The following is a 20,215-nucleotide window of genomic DNA, read 5'->3' as shown; positions in this document are numbered from 1 at the left end:
TAAAAGGTTTGAACATTTCAATTCAAAAACATACTTCACTTTCAACTCAGAAACATACTTCATTTTCAACTCAGAAACATACTTCATTTTTCAAATGGCGAAAGCCCGGGAAAACCAGGTGTTCCCACATGGAAACACTTGTCTATGCACTTGTACACTTTACTCAAGATAAGCATGATCCAGCTGGGAACTGAACATGTTCCAGATCAGAATTTTCCATATGGAACAGGAACTATCAAAGCGTTGAGAAGCACATTTGGGCGTCAGAGTGGAAATGCAAGCACACATATACCTAGCTAGCACATTATCAAATTTCAGATATTGAAAGTAATTTCCCTCGGATTTCCAAAACGTGTTTGAGGACAATTCTCCTTCAATATAATGATTAAAGGTTTCCTCAAGGCTTCCCTCACAAACTTGTCATTCGGATTTTGTTAAAGTTAGCACTTCAGAAATACAAAAAAACACCAAAAATCGTAAAGTAAAACCTATTTGAGCTGAAACAAGAATGTATCATGAAACTAAGGAAACTGCTGTCAGAGGAGGGGTGGGGCAATCATCTTAAAAGGGGGAGGGGTCCTTAACCAGTTCGCGCCGGGATCGTTTTCACGAACCTCGATGCCAGACGGGTTCAGGCTGTCATCTGCGGGTAGCACACCCTGATATTTCTGGCCTCGCTCGCTGCGAGCGGGTCACTGACAGATATTTCCGGCCTCGCTCGTTGCCTGTTTATTCGTCATCCATTCCGAATACCGCAAAACCTTTGCTTGTATACACGCCATCCGATGTGAACTGGTTAAGTATTACCATAAATCACTATACTACCTAGCCTATTACTCAATATACCGCTGGGCTGATCGTTTTGGGAGTGGTATAGTAAACCTATTATTAGCAACTTATTTTTACCTGTACAACTAGCTTGGCTTGGTAGCTCTTGCCGTAGATTTTAGGCCTAAAGCCAACGGTTATCAGCGTACCGTTGGTGCCGATTGGTTTCAGTTCACCGGACTGTGGGCTGACAGTGAATTCTTGATCACTGCCGGCAACGAAGTAGGCATTGAATGCAACGGGATGTCTGTGGGAATAAAAGAAAATAAACAGAGAATTTCATTGAGATGCATTCACTGTATTCAACCCCATACAGCAAGTTTGAAAGAAAATGTTGGGTTCAAAAAATGTCCGATCTGAATCTACTGTTCTGTATTTCTCCTTGTTGCCTCTTGACAATTTGCCATACATGGACGTAGATGGTTGGGGAGTGGGGGAGGGGGAGGGTTTATATCCACGCCCACACTTCTTGACCACAGGGGAATGGAACACTGGATCATCCCCTCAAATCTTTTGCTGAATAAAAGAAAATTCTGTAGTTGTGGGGGAAACAAAATATGAATCTTGAAAAGGCAAGAGAGCATCCAAGACACTCAAAAATCAAACTAAAAATTCAATACGATCTGCCAATAATGGATGGTAAAGCATGCATATGACCATTGTATAGAAGTATTCATGCAAAATGATATTATGAATAGCACAGCCTAGTGTCAAATGGTACTAAGTCCCCCCCCCCCTTTTCATTTTTTTTATCCTAAGACAGTTGTCAACACAGATTTACACCACTATTGCTGTAGTTTAGACAAAGATTACAAACATTTACCAAATTTCAAAAGTTAGGTGCTCAGAAAGTTAATACCGCAAGAATATGAGGTGTTATACAAATATTGAATGCTTCGAGTGGTGTAGTAAAACTAGCCTCCCAAGGTGATTTATGGACATTCTATTTTCCCGAGGCGAAGCCGAGGGAAAATAGAATGCTCCATGGATCACCGAGGGAGGCTAGTCTTACTTCACCACGAGATAAAGCATTCAATATTTGTTTTATAACACTTCACCCACAGATTCTGCTTGATTTTAATATTTTACATTATTTAAATCTGAACACAGTTGAAATAAACTTCAATTTCAATACAAAATTGGTGGAAAATGTATTTCTCTCTTAAAATCTAACCCTTCACGAAATGTTTGAACCCAAATCTGCGGCGCGCTCTCTTTGGAATAATACGCGCTATGCACAACGTGCAACGCGCACACCAGCATGCATTTGCACACAAATACCGCGCCGTGGAAATAGTACTTGCTAATGGTATAGTACTTTGGTTGCTATGCGCATAGTTTTTTTGGCCGTGCACAGAAAGATAGCAAAATTAGAAAGTAACATGTGACTCGCTCTCGGCCAATCAAGACACAGAATCTGTGGGTGAGGTGTTATAAAAGAGAATTGTCCCTCGTTTCATTTTCAGACAAGCAAAATCAGATACAAAGCTCTGCTCTACAAACAATAAATTTTTTATTATACCTTGACAACCCTAGCAGCTGTTAATTGCACAGAAAACACAACCGATAATAATAAGATTTAATATTTTCTTTAACACAAAAAGAGAAGCAGAATATTGAACATTTCATTTTACTTCAGTAGTTGTTGCGCAAAATTTAGTTGATGATTCAATCAGTGACCAGCACCTCCAAAGGTGGAAGAAAAATTAACATTGTTTATAATTTTGTGAGCTGACCACTTCAAATCAAGCAAAGTATTACATAATTTTGGTCTTTACCCTTCTACATTCAAACCACATCTGATACCAGGACAAGCTGGCAACTTTCCAGCACACATGTATCGAGCCAGCCCAGGAAACCACCCAGTACTTTATCCAACTTGCATCCAATCAAATTTGTCATTTCTTAAAAGGCGGCATCCGCAATCTGGTCTATAGCAAGTGTTTCAAGTACAGAAAAATGTGATCGCTTGACATATTCAGGCCACAACTTCTGACTCTGAAATCCGACTACAACTGGTAAAAAAAAAACCCCAAAAACGCTAATCGGATTAAGTCTTAAGATTTCCCTTCATTGACAGACGAGTGGATTGAAGACTTTGCCAAGTATTAGCCTAACAACATGACAGAGTTGAGAGTCTCCGACCAATGTTTTGAAACGGAACTTAGGCCCAGCTGTTGGAAACCACAAAGACGTCATGCGACTCGCCGCGGGCAAATTGGAGTTGACAGACTGCGTATTCCATGCCAGGTGATATTAATCCAGCCCAGGAAGCTCCAGAGATCTTATTAATGTTATCAAAGGAAGCATAGAAGTGAAAAGTGTGGCACTGGAGGGTATCAAAAAGGGGCTTTTCTGAAAGCTTGGTGTCTCTATTGGCCTGGTATTTACCGCCCTCTACTGTTAGCTTATGGGTATTTAGAATGCACTATGAGAATGATCATTATTTTCTGGGATAAAATGATAAGCATGGAGAAAATTTTGGATGCAATATTGTGTCCAGTTGTGTGCAATATTGTGTCCTTAGGCAATCTTCTTTGAATTCAAATAACTGTACTTTTTCTTATTTAGAGCTTTTTTGGGTAGAAAATTTGATTTTGGCTAGAAAAGTTGATGCCACGTAAATCAATGTGGTTGTTTTTTATTCAGAGTGCATCGTGCAATGAACCACGTCGTTGCATTTTGTTGTTGTTTTACCCCAAAATTTCCTTTGAAAATCAAACAATATCCTCTTTCCACAACATTATTGCTTTTCAACATCAACATATTTTGGTGAGTCCAGAAACATATAGGTGGATTTTGTTTTCTTATGGGAACGGGGGCCTTTTCTTCACAATCATCCAACTTTTAACAAGAGCAATGTCTGAGAGTCTTATTTTACAAAAAGACCTGACTTCCTAGCAAAACTCCACAAACCAAACACCTGACCCGAATACCAGGTAAGCTGAAAAACATGGGCGGTGAATGTTGGCAGTCCCCAGACGACGCGGGCAAAGGAAGGAACTCGTACATATGCAGGGGAAATTGCTTCGAGCCAGGGCTCGGGAACGCGCAACTGTCAATAATTACTGAACACAACCAGATAACGCGTTGGGTTGTCATAATACACCTAGGCTCCAGCGAGACACGGGGAGATCGGTTGCGATTCAGGGAAAACCGTAATCCAGATGGTGTTTTTGATGTCTCGTGTTTGATCCCGTTCAGCGGCTGTGTTATTGGATGGGCATGTGTTGTTAATCAGGCCGTTGATTGACGGAGGCTGTCACTAAGACCTTTAGCTTAACAAAGTGGAATAACTAGTACAAGCAGTTCAGGACTGTAATACACATGGGTCATTCTGCAAATTTAGGGTCCAGTGTGACATTTTCCATGTCCCTGGTACCTTGGTACTTTGTAATTTGCCATTCAAGTATCATTAAGAATGACCTCCAGAAATTCTTTATTGTTGGGTAGGGGGTTTGCTATTCATAATCACTCTTGGAGGACGACTGCATCAAGGAGTGCATCAGAAATATGAACTCATAGATGTCAGATGTAACGGGGGCAGGAAAGAAAATGGACCCCAAATTTATAGAAATGACCCACATTTACAACAAAGTCTTTTCAGGGAATTTGGGAATGACACACATGTTTTATATGAAATGGATTATACAGTGTGTAGAATGTCAATTCATTTATGCACTGTTTTTTGTTTCTTTGACTAGTTGCATAATTATTCATCTATGGCAGTATCTATTTTGTTAATCTACCCCTCAATATTTATATTCATCCCATTTTTGTGTTTGTCCGATTGTTAGTCTTTCTCTGTATTTGTTGATGTACATCGTTTTGTTTGTTTGCTTGTTTTTCTAACAGCATCTCCATATGTGATGCGATCAAGCTAAATGAGTCGTTTGTCGACCCTTGTCATTTTTTTTTTTACAGATTTGAAAAGAGCACAATCTCAGCATTACTGCTGTGAAAACCGCATGCTGGTACCATCTTTAGTTAAAACATTATGGAAGTTGGAACACCAAGAGATGTGATGAAGTGATGTGATGAAGTGGCCCTATTTTGGCTTGAATCTCCAAATGAAAATTCCCGACAAACAACTCATTTAGCTTGATCGCATCACATATAAGCCCCCGGCTTCGAAAGATGATTCCATAATTGCCTTTCGAATTATTGTTCTATCTTATCCATCTTTTTTTTTCTTTTTTCAACACAGTCCTTTTATTTATTGCTTCACTTTGATACATTATTTTATAAAAGTTGTGGCATTATGGAAATAAATGTTGATTGAATTGAAAGAAAAAAAAAATCTGTTAACTCTAGAAAGAAGTATGATTGCACTGCAAAACTAAAAAAGAAATGACATCACTAAACAACATACCAAAACCTCTGATGTCAATAAAAAAAGTTCCTCACTTCTACACTTGCTTACAAGTGAACACAGTTATGAATGCAATTAACTAGGCCATAGGTTGAAAGAAAATGTGAAAAAAATGTCATTATTTACTTTTCTACTTTTTTAAGTATGCAGTCTATGAACGACCAAGCTCCCTTTTGTATGAAGTTATCCAACAAGCTCAGAACACAGAATAATGTAGTGTGTCTGTGTCCCATATGCCATGAGGCCGAAGGCCGAGTGACATATGGGACACAGACGTGTTACACTTTCCGCGTTCCACAAGTGCAAGTGGGATAACAAATTCATCGTCAAGCAAACTTGACGCATATGGAATGTGCATGCTGTAAGACCTTTTTAGCAGCGATCCTACTACACGTGTGTACAGCTCGAAAAGAGCGTGCACCTTAGAATAGTGCAATAAACTCAGTGTGACAGGGACCATGGTATATGGGATACTATCACACTGTCGTTGCCATGGATTGACCAATCAGGACCGAGGACTCAAGTTTGCTTGGAGATAATATTTTTTTAACCAATGAGAAAAGTTGTTTCTGTCGCTTGGTATCTTACCTTGCTTGGCTAGTAAGTCTGAATCCCACAGACGCTTCCTTGCTAAGACCCACTGATTCGATAGTGATGACATCATCGACCGTTGGCTCGGTAGACGTGAAGCGGACTGGGTAGCGCCATACACCGCCAGTGGCTGCAGTAACACACAGCTGTACATCATGGCTACGCAAAGGCAAAAAGAATAGCACAGTAAGTTTCAGAAGATTTGAGGATTTTTGTTCATTGTCTCAATTCAATTCAATGAAATATTTTTATCTGTGCTTTCAATAGATTGATCCTTTAAGCCCCACCCATGGTGTTCTGACCAATCACAGCTGTGCATGCATGTGACGTACACAGCTGGAACGTGAAGTATGGCATTGGCGAGGAACATGTGTTGTTGCCCATGTGCACAGTGGCCAGGGCTATATTTTGTCTATTGGCAATAATAACACATAAATACTACGTTAAAAAAAATAGGTGATAACTAATAAAGCAATACTTGAATCGTAACATAAAGATGTCAACATTGTACAAAAATTATCAAAAGGAATTAAAATAAACAAGCCCGACGTGCTAGACCTGGCTCCTGTCAAGACATACTGATGGTAAATTGTAAGATTAACAAAAGAAGAATGAATGAACAAATTCCTAGATCAAAATTGTGGGAAACAGGGTAACAACTGTTTCCCAAAATATTGATAAAGGAATTTGGATAAGGTCTTCACTTGATTGGGCTTATTTTTCAGTTAAAAAAATGTAATTGATGCTCCCTGAACAATTAACAGAATAATTATTAACGTCTTTGGAAAATTAAAGGCATATGTGATGCGATCACGCTAAATGAGTCGTTTGTCGACCCTGGTCAAATTTTTTTTTTACAGATTTGAAAAGAGCACAATCTCAGCATTACTGCTGTGAAAACCGCATGCTGGTACCATCTTTAGTTCAAAAATTATGGAAGTCGAAACACCAAGAGATGTGATGAAGTGATGCGATGAAGTGGCCCTATTTTGGCCTGCATCTCCAAATGAAAGTTCTCAACAAACGACTCATTTAGCTTGATCGCATCACATATGGGATCATTTACAAAAAGTCAAATACAAAACTGCCAAAATGTCATGAAATATCCTACTTGATTGTAAGTAAATAATAGAATCATGCATCCTGTGAAATCATTTCGTCTAGCACGCTGTCATTTTCACACACAAAATGAGGAATAACTTATCATTTCATGCTATCATGCTATCAATAGAACCATCATGCTATCAATAGAAACCTATGCTTTGCCTTGAGAAAAATGACGATGCACTTTCCCAGTTTCCTCAAAAAGTGTAATATCAACTGAGCTGAAACGACAAATGGTCCTGTATGCCTTTCACAAAAGGAATTCTCAAGTGTTTGACTCACTTCATGACTTTGAATGGAGCAAAGACCACATTGAAGACCAGCGTGACGATACCAGACAGTTTATCTCTCTGTTTACGGACTAGGTTGAGCGATACGGCGTGCTCCAGATGTGCCTGAGCCTCCTCAGTACTGTAGAAGAGCTCAAAGGAAAACTCACTGGCTACTGTGTTCCCTGGTGGAAAGAATATACATATACAAATACATAGGTCATAAAATCGGTTCGTAGTTCCCAATTCTGAAAAGTTATGTTTATTGCCAGTTTGGGAGAAAGGAGTGAGATACTTTTGCATTCGGAAGACGTTCAACTACGAGAAGGTTTGAGGTAGAACATTGGCAAGAAATTGCTTATGAACGGAGTGAGATACTTTTGCATTGTGAAGAAGTTCAACTACGAGAAGGTTTGAGGTAGAACATTGGCAAGAAATTGCTTATGATTGGTAAGGTGGGTGAGAGAGCATAAGTAGTAACACTTTGTGGTCGCTTATAGTCACTAAGAGTGCATAGTCAAGTACTAGTGCCCTCCAAATTGGTCAATAGGTTATGACTAACACTTTGAAACACTGAATGATTCAATCCCTTTCCAAACATATTTGAACATCAACATATATTTCTACCCTAACTGTCTGTGAGTGACCAAAGTACTTATTAATTCATCAAATTAGGTTTTGCCCTTCACCGACGTTTTTTAAACACTGTATACTCAGTGTGTTACCTCCCGAGTGAAAGTTGGAAAAAAAGTCACTCGGGTGGGACTCGAACCCACGACCTCCTGCTTTCTAGTGCAGATGTCTTACCAAAAGTCGGTGAAGGGCAAAACCTAATTTGATTTATATCACCCCGACACAAAAATTCCATCTTATAACAAGTACTTATTGTTTTCATATACAAATACCTGGGGTTCATAGTCAATACTAGTGCCCTCACAGCAGGTCAATATACATATATTATGACTAAAATCTCTCCATACCTTCCCCAACCATTAAAACACTAGCAGTTGTCGATGTCTGTCTCTTTTTTTGGTTGTCATTTATAATGGGTTCATAGACAAGCACTAGTGCCCTCACTGCTGGTCAATATATGTATATTATCACTACGAAATATATCTCTCTACCTTCTCCAACCACCACCCCATCTGTACTATGAGCCTTCTCTGATCCTTAAGGAATCACGAACTGTGAGCGAGCCAATTCATCAGGGATAATAGATGACTACTAGTGCCCTCACTGCTGGTCAATATACGCATATTATCACTACGAAATATATCTCCCTACCTTCTCCAACCACCACACCATCTGTACTATGAGCCTTCTCCAATCCTTTAGGAATCACAAACTGTGAGCGAGCCAATTCATCAGGGATAATAGATGACTACTAGTGCCCTCACTGCTGGTCAATATACGGATATTATCACTACGAAATATATCTCCCTACCTTCTCCAACCACCACACCATCTGTACTATGAGCCTTCTCCAATCCTTTAGGAATTACAAACTGTGATCGAGCCAATTCATCAGGGATAATAGATGACTACTAGTGCCCTCACTGCTGGTCAATATATGTATATTATCACTAGGAAATATATCTCCCTACCTTCTCCAACCACCACACCATCTGTACTATGAGCCTTCTCCAATCCTTTAGGAGTCACAGCCCTAGTCATCACACTACGGTGGTAGCCGCTAGCCGAGCTCGGCACAGCCCCGGTCAGTGAGACCTCCAATCTCTCCTCGATACGGCTACGTGCTTGGCAGCTGACCACGGCCCCACGGTCGATGATGGGCTGTGATTCAGGGATGCCGTGGATGGGGTACAGCCAGCGGATGTCTCGCAGGCCACCTTGTGTGTCTCGCCGATCATAATCCCTAGAATCAAGGAGAAAATTCAAAAAGTTACATAACAATGGTTACTTATAATGTTCTCAAAAAGGAATCACATCAATTAAGTTCCTTGATTTTCAAAACTCAAATCAGAAATGTTTCCTGTTAGAAAGCAGTACTTTGGCAATTTTAAATGACACAAAGTAATGTGGAGCGAAGTTAAGAAGAACTTGACAATGATATTTTTCATTTTTGAATCGAAGTCTGATATCGAGTTGTATCTTCTGTTTTTAAGAGAGAACTATTATTGATTGAAAAACGACTGGAACCTATAATGTGCTAGGCAGTCTAATGTTGGCAGTTTTGTCATTGTTCAAGGCGTACTGGCCAGATGATGCTTGTCATGGTTGAAAGTGGACTGTTTAATAGCTACTTTGAAATTTCAACTGCAATATTCCAGGCTAATGCATATTTACTTCAATGCATTTTCCATTTACAACCGCACACACATTGCCTCGGTATTATAGTCTCGTTTACTTAATTTTCATGGCACAAAAAAAACGGGCTACGAAAAGGACGCTTCCTATTTTGCCATGACCACTAAACTCATCGTAACTTGTGACATGTTTTAAGCCATTGTCAAGGAACTTACGACGCGTTCAACGCATCGAAAGTTTTGTGAAATGGATTATACGACGCATTGCAAGCTGCGACTTGTTACCTGTCGCAACTTGAGTTGCGACGCGTCACATTGCTTCGAGAAATCAGGTGAAAGGTCTTGGGTCTAGTACCCCATCTCACCTGCATGCATACGGATGATCCGGATCCCTACACGGTTCATACTCCCAGCTAGACCCGTCCTCTCTCTTGACGGACACCACGCACAGCGCCTCATGCAGTCTCATGTTGTCGGGGGCAAAGGTCAGGGGTATATCCAGGGTGCTCTTAGGACCTATGGGTATCCCCATGGTGTGCTTGAGTAGAAGGCAGAAGGCCGAGTCTGTCTGGATCCTGTTGCGTTCTAGCTTGTTGCGAGCCCTGTCCAGCAAATCTGTGTTATCTAGAGATGCGCACAAAGTGTTGATAACATTGTTTAGTTCTTCACACAAAGGAGCCCTAAAAGTGCTCATTTCACATTGAAAGTAAGTGAAGTTACGTGCCACGGTGTGTTACAAGTATGCATTTCTTCAGTAGCAAATTGTGCCAAAATAGAGAAGTGCTATGTGTGCATTTTGTTGGTGACGTATGTAATTTTTTTGCAATTTGCTCAAGTTTCAACTCTCTGAGTGCAGAATAAATTGCCTTATTTCGATGGAAAAAAGAACTTCTGAGTTTATCAGGTGAGTAAAGTTGTGTATGAGAAATTAGCATGGAATTTTGTTCTTTAGTTAGAAGAGATCCTTTGCTAAAGGAATAAATATGTGCTTGAGCCAGTTTAAAACTAGGGGCCTGATCACAGATTCGGCTTGGGCCATTATCAGCGGCCAGCCCCCTAGCCGGTTTTAAACATACTTGTTTAATACCGGCCAAGCACATATTTATTCCCATCGATAAATACTTTTGGTTAAATAGTCAAAACAAGTCCAAAATTCACAAATTTCAACAATTTTGTTCAACAGTTTTACTTCATGTTTCCTGGAACCACGTCTACGGTATGTGCCTCGTGCGCGTAGTGCTAAAAAATCTCCTTATATTAAAATTGGCACTTGCGTGGCATGTACTGCGCGATGTAACCCAGAGCGCAGGAATTGTGTTTAAAACCAGCCCGTGTTTTATCAACAGTTTAAAAGCCCCACTTGACAGGCTCTCGACCAATAGGAACAGATAAACTGTCACAGGTATTTTTTGAATTGCTGTTAACAGTGGCATTAAATTTGGCCTAATGGCTAATGGCTAGCACAAACTAAGTACTTTTCAGTAATGGCCTGTTGTTCAAGAGTAACTAATACACAACAGCTGTCAATAATCTGCCCCTACTTACCAGACAACACCACGTCAATCAGCACTGCCTCGTTCAGCGGGTTCCTGAATGGTATGATGAGCGAGGTGTTTGATCCCAGGATCGAGCTCACGCTGACCGGGTCGAGAGGCGTAGGGGTCAAGCCGGTACCAGACGCCATGAAGACCCAATCACCGAGCTGCTCGCATGAGAAGGCTACCCTGGCCAGGTGGTTGCCTTGGCCCAGGGAGGACGGCATGAACTGGAGGGGGATCTCTTGGGTAGAGTGGGGTGCCAGGATGATCTAGGTATCGGGAAATAAATGCAGAAATGATGAAAAAAAAAACTGCCGAGATGACTTGTACAGTGTTGTACTTTGATCCTTTTCTCAAGTTTGCCATTTATACTGAAATAAACTTGGAACATTAAGAGTAGATCCTATCAGGAGCAGGAAGGGGGGGGGGGGCAACAATGTGTCCCTATGAAACTTTTTGTAATAGCTAAGCAACGATCTGGCCAATGGACAAATTTGATGACTTTAAAAAACTTTTATCAAGTGTCAAAATACAAATTCTGTAGGATGTCCATGCTTACCACGGCAAGAGATTAAAAAATATCTAGTAATCATAAATTTGGTTATATGTGAAACAAGGAAATGTGCATTTTTGTGAGTCAGAACCATGGTTTCTTTGCTCAAACTTATCAAGAAGCCACTTTTGAAAAAAAAGGAAAGCTGCTTTAAATGTTCACCTCCTCTGAACAATTAGGTATATACATGTTTTTGAGTACATTTTTTCAGCAGTTCTTGCATGACAAAAATGTGAAGCAGTTATAACATTACCACTTCAGTAGTGCTGATTTTGGTAAAACATGTGAATTTCACAAAAAGAGTGATTTTGACTTTGGAGGCCTAACGTTAATTTAACGTACTCTGGAACTTTGTGGCCCTAGAGCAAATTTTCCAACAAATAAAAGATTCTCATAAAAAAAATGTTTTGGTGATTTAAAAACAATGGAAAGAAAGTTGTCATACCTTGATTTCTCCCTCCACTTCCAAAGTGAAGTTGTTAGTATTGGAGCAGCTAGGCGTTAGCTCCAGGGTCTCCTCTGTAGGGTTACTGAGAGTGATGAACTGACGACTCCATTTACCCAACTCACACTCCATGTGAGGGAGCACGGTAGGGGCTGGGGGCTCAGCAGTCAGACTCAGGGTGTACCAGAACTCTCCCACGGTCTCATTCTGGAAGATCAAGCTGGAAAAAGGACGGCAATTTTCAGTAAGATTCTATATTAAAAGCTTTTGACCAAAATTATTTGGGAATGGAAAAAAAAAAAACTAAAGCAACTTTGAAGTAAACTTTGACAAAAATTCTGTATTAAAAACTCTTTTGACCAAAATTAACTAGGGATGCCAAAACAAAACAAAAAAACAAATAAGTACACAAATTTGAGGTTAGCCTTAACATAAATTCACTTTCAAAAGGATTTGTGATAAAAATTAAGGAAAAAAAACAAAACAAAAAGAAGTGACCAAATAATAATGGACTTCGACTAAAAATGAAACAAAAACAGGAAGATCCTTCTACTTTCTAAATAACGAAAAACGCTGAAGAGACGTTTCAGGGATGAACGATGTGATACGAATGTCCCCAAAAAGAGAACGGATTCTATGAAGAACCAAACATAGTAACTTAATGCTCCAGCAAGTATGCTCTGGCAAAGCTTCAAACTAATATGACATGTAAATTCATTCAAAGACATTTTTGTTGTAAGATTTTTGATAGACATTGGGACTGCGTCAGTATTTGATGATTTTAACAGTGCTGACGTTTCTTACCTTCCCTCTGATTTCCCAACGATGGCCGGCGCATACACCAACTGGTACATCCTCTTCTGTCCTGGAGTCAGCGTCACCTCCCCCTCTCCTCTAAGCCCCTCCCCCTCGATGACCGTCGAGAACGTCAGATCGTTAATCGTTGGGTTGAAGATCTCAACTTCCATCACCACGGCCGACTGCGCCGCGCAGACGATCTCGATGTTGCGTTCCGGCGGTGGCGGGCTGCAGCGGACTTCAATCGAGTACCAAACGCGGTAGCCGGGTTTGGATTGGTGGATGTGGACGGAGGTGGAGCTTGATGTGGACTTGCCGCTGATTGGTCGCTTGCCGGAGTCTGGGCGGGAAGGGGCGTCGCTGTCTTCAGGTGATGCCTCATCTCTGTGGACGGAAAGTGAATTTCTTGTCGGTTTGGAAATATATGGAGAAATGTAACCAATGCACAGCTGATTGGAAACTTTAACAAATACTGTACGTATTAATATTCAAAAAATTATATAATGTAATAAGTGAAGTTTGGGTGACACAATGTGACAGAGTGATGTTCGAAAAAAACCTGTGTAAACTCTATGTTCCAAAATGTATGCTTTGTTTGTCTCAGCAAATGAATCATACAAACAAGGAAGTTTTACAGGATTTTTTTGCGGGGGGGGGGGGGGGAAATCAGACTTTAGAGAAACTATTTTCTTTCATGTTTTACATGTATTAGTCCATGCCCATGATAATTAAGAAAATTAGAAGGATAGAAATTTGTAGAAATGTTTTCTAAATTTCAGGTTTTCTAAATTGTTGTCATCTGTTGTGCAAACCATTTTTACAGATCTACGTTACCAAAATTAGCTTAAGCCGAATAGAAATTGATTTGATGACGTAGAATTTGAAAGTTTTAAATTACTTGAGATTATCTGTGCCTCCAGCAATGAAGGACAGGATGCCTCGGAATGTGCCCCGTTTCCATGGCGACACGGTGATGACGTAATCAGCTTCCTTGCCTGGTAGGACGGTGACACTCGGCACCGTGCCATTGACGATGGAGAGATCGGACACGGCGCGATAGGTCAGCTTGTGCTGGGTGACATTGGGGACGCGAATCACACGCTTCACGCTGCGTGAGGGGAAAAGGGCCAGGATGAAAAGAATACAGTAAATACATCAATCTTTTTGATCCGGATTTTTTTAACTTATGGAAAAAATTCAGATATGAAAAAGCCATTTGATGTAATTTTGGCAACAAGCATGTAAGAGCAAAGATCACATTTCCTGTAATGTCCTCGCACAGTTCTTTTCTAAGACAGCAAAAGATATTAAAAATCTTCACAAGCCAATTATGAGTATTATGGCAAGCTACTCTAAAGAACTGTCACAATGTTACACTATGCATCCCATCACTTGTGACTTTACTTGTGATTTGACCTGTGATTGACTTTCCACAACTCTGTGTTTCAGTGGGAACAATTTGTCTGTTCAAAATTTCTATATATTGTTATTGAGACTAAGTGTCCACGGGTGCTGACTGTTTTACATCGTCAATTGCAGCATGAAGTGATCTATCGTGTGGACAAAGTGCACAGAAGATGTGGCACAAATAACGTGGTGCACCCGACAAAATATTGATTTCCCATTTGTGTACTTACGACTGACGTGCCTGGCATTCTAAGATAACGTGATCCAGAGCCAGCGGCTTCTGCCCTTCTCCCTTGAGTCTGAAATGATGCTCTGTGCCGTCCTCGCTGTTAGTCAACACCAACTTGCCCTGTGAGACAGAGAATAATACCTGGGTCTAAGTCTTACTCCATGGACAAGCCATACGCTATCAAAGGCAAATGCTAAGAAACGAAGTCTGATACAAAACCGTACAAATTTGCTATCTGTTTAATTTCAGTTTGAAAGTACAATTTTCTTGTTATGAATTGTCAAAACTGTACTTGTGTCCTGTAAAAAAACTTGATCAGTATTTTTGGTTTGGTTGCAGTACCTGCTTGTATATCAGATTCAAACCAGTCAGCCAAACCTGATAAGCTCGGTGGTAACACGTCTGCACTAGTAAGCAGGAGGTCGTGGGTTTGAGTCCCACCCAAGTAGTTTGTGAATATTTTCTCACAAGCTCTCGGGACAACACTGAGTATATAGTGTTCATAAAATGATGGGCAAAACCCAATAATCATTTTTGTTAGAGAGGGGGGGGGGGGGGGGGGAATGGTAACTTTCCAACATTATAGAGTACCAAAGTGAATACATCACGCACACAATTATGGGGTGCTGTGGTCCAATGGTTACGGTGTTCGATTTGTGTACCATGGTACATGGGTTCAAATCCTGACCGTGGGAACATGGTGCTTGTGCTCTTGAGCAAGGCACTTTACCATTGTTGCTTCGTCCTTTGGATGGGACGTAAAGCCGTAGGTCCTGTGTGTTTTGTAATGCACGTTAAAGAACCCAGTAACACTTATCGCTAAGAGAAGGGGTTTGCCCCGGTGTTTCTGGCAGTGGCTGCAATATGCGGCACAGCACCTTGTAAACCATTATAAAGGTGCTACATAATGGTTCTCATATTTCTCATGTACTTCATTAACCTGTCTCTAATAATAGACATAATTTCCAGCGCCTCGAGTACCTTATTGTTGGTAGATACCTGCGCTATATAAAACTTTGGTATAATTATGTGTGTTAAAGATATTAGCGCGTGATTCAGCCCATGAGCCAACATGCGCGCGTACTCCATTCGTTTGCATTACACTTCCCGTTTCAAAATGACGTCACACTTCGGTACTCTGACCATGAACAAGAAGGTAACTGTATTGTTCAAAAACACATTTTTTTTATATCAGATTTCAAAAAACAGGATGAGTTTATCTCACAGAAAGCTTGGAAAGGAAAGCAAGAAATTAACAGGTCATACAAATGAGAGTGAAAGCAATTTGGTGACGTGTTCAGGGCAATTGAAACAATTTGCATTGCAAGTGGGAATTGCGTGCAGTTTGGTAGCTTGCAACATATTTGTCTCGGTGCAGAATTATACCTTACCGCATAATCAAGCTTGAAGTGGGTTGTACCACCCTTGCGAGCAGGCTTAGGAAAATGCACAATACATCATGAATAATACAGAAAGGGGGAACTTAACGAAAGTTCTTCCAACAAAAATGAAAATTTACTCAAAATAAGCACAGCAAAACAAAATCAAGTACAAAACTAAAGATTAAATCAAGAGTATAACACCATATTAAAGGCCTAAATTTGAATATATTAAATAAACAGCGCCCTCAATTGGTCAGATTCGGTGCCATTAGCAAAAGAAAACAATAGATCTGCAGTGGAATGTCGCTATACTGAACACCGCTATACCAAACCTTCTGCTATACCAAACATCGTCCTTGGCTCCCGATTTTTGTGTACAAAACCAACCGAACATTGGTGTTGAAAACCGTCAACAGAAGAGCGAAGGTGGCTATTATTTCCCCAAGGCATACAAGGGGAAAGCCACCCATCGATGTTGGTAGTAAGCCCAAAACTGTGTAATTACATTATTCAATAGTCGGCACGTGTTCAAAGTCGTCTTTCAGTAACTACCAGGGCGTGCAGGGTGAAGTTCTGAAGGGCGCCATTTATCGAAAAGTGAGTACCGGAGCACCGGCAGCTTAAAATCGCTATACCGAACAATCGCTATTACGAACATTTTCTGTGGATCCCGCGATGTTCGTTATAGTGACGTTCCACTGTACTGCATTCAGCAGTCATCTTGGAGGTGTGTGTTGTTATGTTAATTCATCAATAATGACTGCACAAGAGGTCTACTCAGGCGCATCCACTTTGAAGAAAAAAAGCACACGCCTCAAAGATGGCAGCAGTGCAAACAGTCTATATCGAACGACTTACCGAGACGAGGGTCTCGAAGGCCGGTCTGAACATGAGTGGATACTGTGTAGTCTGCATTGCCTTGGCCATGATGAAGGGAGGACCGTAGAATCCCTGGCCATCAATGGATGCAGTCAGGGGCCAATCAACGCTGGTCTGATTCACCTGAAACAAAATTACCAATGCAAATTGGGTAATTTACATAATAGACCACTCCTTAAGCCCCGCCCCCGTGAAGTTTTGACCAATCACAGCCATGGCTGTGAAACCAAATATCTGACAATAGTGCATGCACTTTATGCATGATGTGCACAAGTTGATGCCCATGTGCAAAGTGGGCGAGGCTTAAAGGTACAGTCCATCATTTGCAGGTATCCAAACAGTAACTGACGTAATTATTGTTGAAAAGCATACTTGGTTTAAAGATAGAAATGGGACTAAACTCCCTGTGAAATTATCCTTTCTGGCAAGCTGTCACTTTGAAGAAATCAATGAATGAAGGCCTCTCCAACGATCATTGGAAATTTCCGTTAGTAGTTTCCGAAGGAAGTTAAAGAATGCAGAAAACACCAACTTTTCAAGGCAGACCTTTTCTTTCACATTAACACTTTATCAAATTTCAGTACTTTTAGCAGCACCCAGAGTTAAAAAAAAACAAAAAAACAATATGTGCTAAACAAGTCCAGAAGAGATTCAAAAAATATTTGATCAAGTGTAATAGTTATAACCTTGTTCTTTTCAAACTCCAAAAGGATACTTTTGAAGGATAAAGTGGGCGGGGCCAGGGTGAAGAGGGAGGGGGGAAGGGTTAAAGAACTCTACAAAAATGCCATATACAGGAGGGCGTACCAGTGGTATTTCCTGAGACACCGACTGATGCACCGGCGCAGTGAACTCAATCTGAGCTGCCGTCCCTTCAGGATTGACTGTACACTCAATCAGATAGACACGGATGTCATTGGATGATCGTAGGACCACACGGCATGGGTAGTGACCGGCACTCTTGGGAGTGAATTTGACCGGCAGCCGGACCGTACCATCGTCCAGAATAACACCTGTTGATGAAATAAAATTACTGAGTGGTGCTTATATAGCACTTTCCACTAAAGGTAGGTCGGGAGAGCTTCACAATTTTTACCCCTGTTCAAAAATTGCAAGTGTAGGAATACTTATGTACATAATGTACACTGGTGCACTTCACATGCATTAATGGTGATTTTTACGGTAACTTAAAATTCACCTTTATTTTATGAGTGGCTTGGATTTTTCTGTTCAGTAATTAATTTTTTTGGGGGGGGGGAAGGGGAAGGGGGGGGGGGTTGTTATCCAATGGGCTATCTCTCCCTCATAAAAACTGAGATATCTTCCCTAAGAAGAGTGCATCGGAACCGGGTACTGAGTACCCGACCGCTGATGTCAGGAATCAGTTCCAGATTATGGGATCGGGTACCTGTCACCAACTTAACAAATTACTTAGTAACTTCTCAGCCGATAAAAAAGAAAGGTTCTGAAATGCCATCCGTGGGAAATTTTCAAAATGAAAACTGAGCTACATGGAAACCAAAACAGATTTCACATATATGCGCATTTTAACGTGCGACAAAAAACTGACCCATGTTTAAAGTTGGATCTGAATGCCTAATATTTACAAGATGTTTGAAATGTTCCTACCTGCATTTCCGACCAGCCCGGCTGAAGAGCGGTCCACCATGTGACCGTTGGTGACAATCTCTGCGGCTGACTTGGGCTTCAGGGTCAAAGGTGAAGGGACAAAGACAGACGATGGCGACTCAAAGTATTTCGAGTTGACCTCCACTGTGAAGCGACAACCGTCTGGTTTGTCTGATTTGGAGTTGGGGTTGGCGCTGGTTTTACCTGATTGATAGGAAAAATATGTGGCTCTGTTTACGAAAAAAATGCACTACTGTATTGCCAATTTTGAGATGTATAAGTAACCACCACTGTATTTAAAAGTTGGAATTCATTTCAAACATGTTTAACTTTTATATATGTTTGGATCTGGAGCTTTACTAAAATCCGTGATTGAGAATTTTTCAAATTTACTTGAAAAGTTTACTTGGGTGGGACTCGAACCCCAAACATACTGATTGCTAATGCAGATGTCTTGCCACCACCATGTTTACCAGGACTTGTCTGGTCAATTCAAAGCTGGGCTCAACTCTTGAGATGCGCAGGAAATATTCCTTATAACAATTTATCACAGAAATTGAAATTAGAACAAAACTCTACAAATGGCTCTGAAACACTGATACCAGATTAAGGACAAAAAGTGATTTCTTTTTCCCAGGTCCACATAAATCACCCCTTTTTGTCTTTGACGTCATCAGCATTCCCTATTTCTGTTTCTGTAAACTTGTTCCTGGGGCAGAAAATATATATCCCATAGCCAAGCTCATATGAAACTACGGTTTTGAAACTCCCCCAATGTAAGACCACCTACCTGTGAGAACCGTTTCATCAGTCAATCCCAGCGCAGCAATAGCAGCCGTCACTGATCCGCTAGCCAGGGTGCCAGTAGTCTGACGACGTCTGATCTCTGTCTCAGTCATCCTCTGCTGAGCGGCAATCACCAAGGCCTTCTCCCTGGCAGCGTTAGTGATAGGGATGGTGAGCTCCTCGTGGAGGACAGTGTTGCTATCACAACGCCAGTAGATGATGCGATCATCGCCGCCGTAGACACCACGGCCATTGCCTGGGGAGAGAAATCACCCTAAGTACTCAACAGTATTGTAGTACTCATACTCGGTACTCATACTCGAGTACAACTTGAGTACTTATTAGGAAAACTTGTATTCGTACTCGAATATAAAAATACTCAGACTCGAATTCTTGGCACTCATACTTGAGAAGCAAAGTACTTTGACTAAACTATTCGATATTGTACTCCATCATCCAAATACTTGCACTCGATTATAAGGACTCGGGGAAAAATTGAGGAAGTTAGCTTTGAATGAAAAAAAAAATCTCCTCATTTGGAGATGCACGTGCTCGATATTATCAATATTTGTAGTCCACAACATCTACGTTGCTGAATTGGTGGTTTCAGATTCCACTCAGTACTTGAGATTTTAATTCTTTTCACTTGAGTACTCCATAAAGTACTTGTACTCTGAGGTCCAAGTACTCGTACTTGTAGTTGGAGGTCCAAGTACTCGTACTCAAAGGTCCAAGTACTTGTACTCTGAGGTCCAAGTACTCGTACTTGTACTCAGAGGTCCAAGTACTTGTACTTGAACTCGGCGGTCCAAGTACTCGTACTTGTACTCAGAGAGGTCCACGCACTCATACTTGTGCTCAGAGGTCCAAGTACTCGACTTGGATCACCAAAGTTGTACCCCAAGGTCCAAGTACTTGTAATTGGGTACCTGTACCCATTCTGAAGGGGCAAAGTACTAGGATTGTCACATGATTTAAAATGCTATTTACAGGTACTTTTTCTAATTTTTATTGAGCACACAAACACGCTGAGCATTATTTCCCCCATAACTCCCTAAAATTGGCCCCAATAGCAAATCAGCCTAAAAAGTCCAAATTACTTGTCTATGGCCATCAACAACACGAATGTCTATGGAAG

At 40.9% G+C, this 20,215-nt stretch overlaps 1 protein-coding gene across 1 annotated transcript in view; it reads right to left on the bottom strand.

The window, feature by feature from the left end:
• The window catches only part of LOC119722129 (cilia- and flagella-associated protein 47-like), a 64,586-nt gene that overhangs the window by 3,424 nt on the left and 40,947 nt on the right, over positions 1-20,215 (bottom strand). The window contains exons 34-47 of the mRNA XM_038192170.1: positions 19,082-19,333; positions 18,292-18,495; positions 17,470-17,675; positions 16,642-16,785; positions 14,403-14,521; positions 13,664-13,873; positions 12,772-13,149; positions 11,968-12,187; positions 10,977-11,238; positions 9,797-10,055; positions 8,769-9,040; positions 7,178-7,349; positions 5,789-5,950; positions 907-1,075 (exon numbers count right to left, since the gene is read on the bottom strand). Coding sequence (XP_038048098.1) covers positions 907-1,075; positions 5,789-5,950; positions 7,178-7,349; positions 8,769-9,040; positions 9,797-10,055; positions 10,977-11,238; positions 11,968-12,187; positions 12,772-13,149; positions 13,664-13,873; positions 14,403-14,521; positions 16,642-16,785; positions 17,470-17,675; positions 18,292-18,495; positions 19,082-19,333 — 3,029 coding nt within the window. The remainder of the gene's footprint in view (positions 1-906; positions 1,076-5,788; positions 5,951-7,177; positions 7,350-8,768; positions 9,041-9,796; positions 10,056-10,976; positions 11,239-11,967; positions 12,188-12,771; positions 13,150-13,663; positions 13,874-14,402; positions 14,522-16,641; positions 16,786-17,469; positions 17,676-18,291; positions 18,496-19,081; positions 19,334-20,215) is intronic.

This window comes from Patiria miniata, unplaced genomic scaffold (genome assembly GCF_015706575.1).
Source record: "Patiria miniata isolate m_02_andy unplaced genomic scaffold, ASM1570657v1 HiC_scaffold_14, whole genome shotgun sequence".
Lineage (NCBI taxonomy): Eukaryota > Metazoa > Echinodermata > Asteroidea > Valvatida > Asterinidae > Patiria > Patiria miniata.
This window is presented reverse-complemented; position numbering and strand designations above follow the sequence as displayed.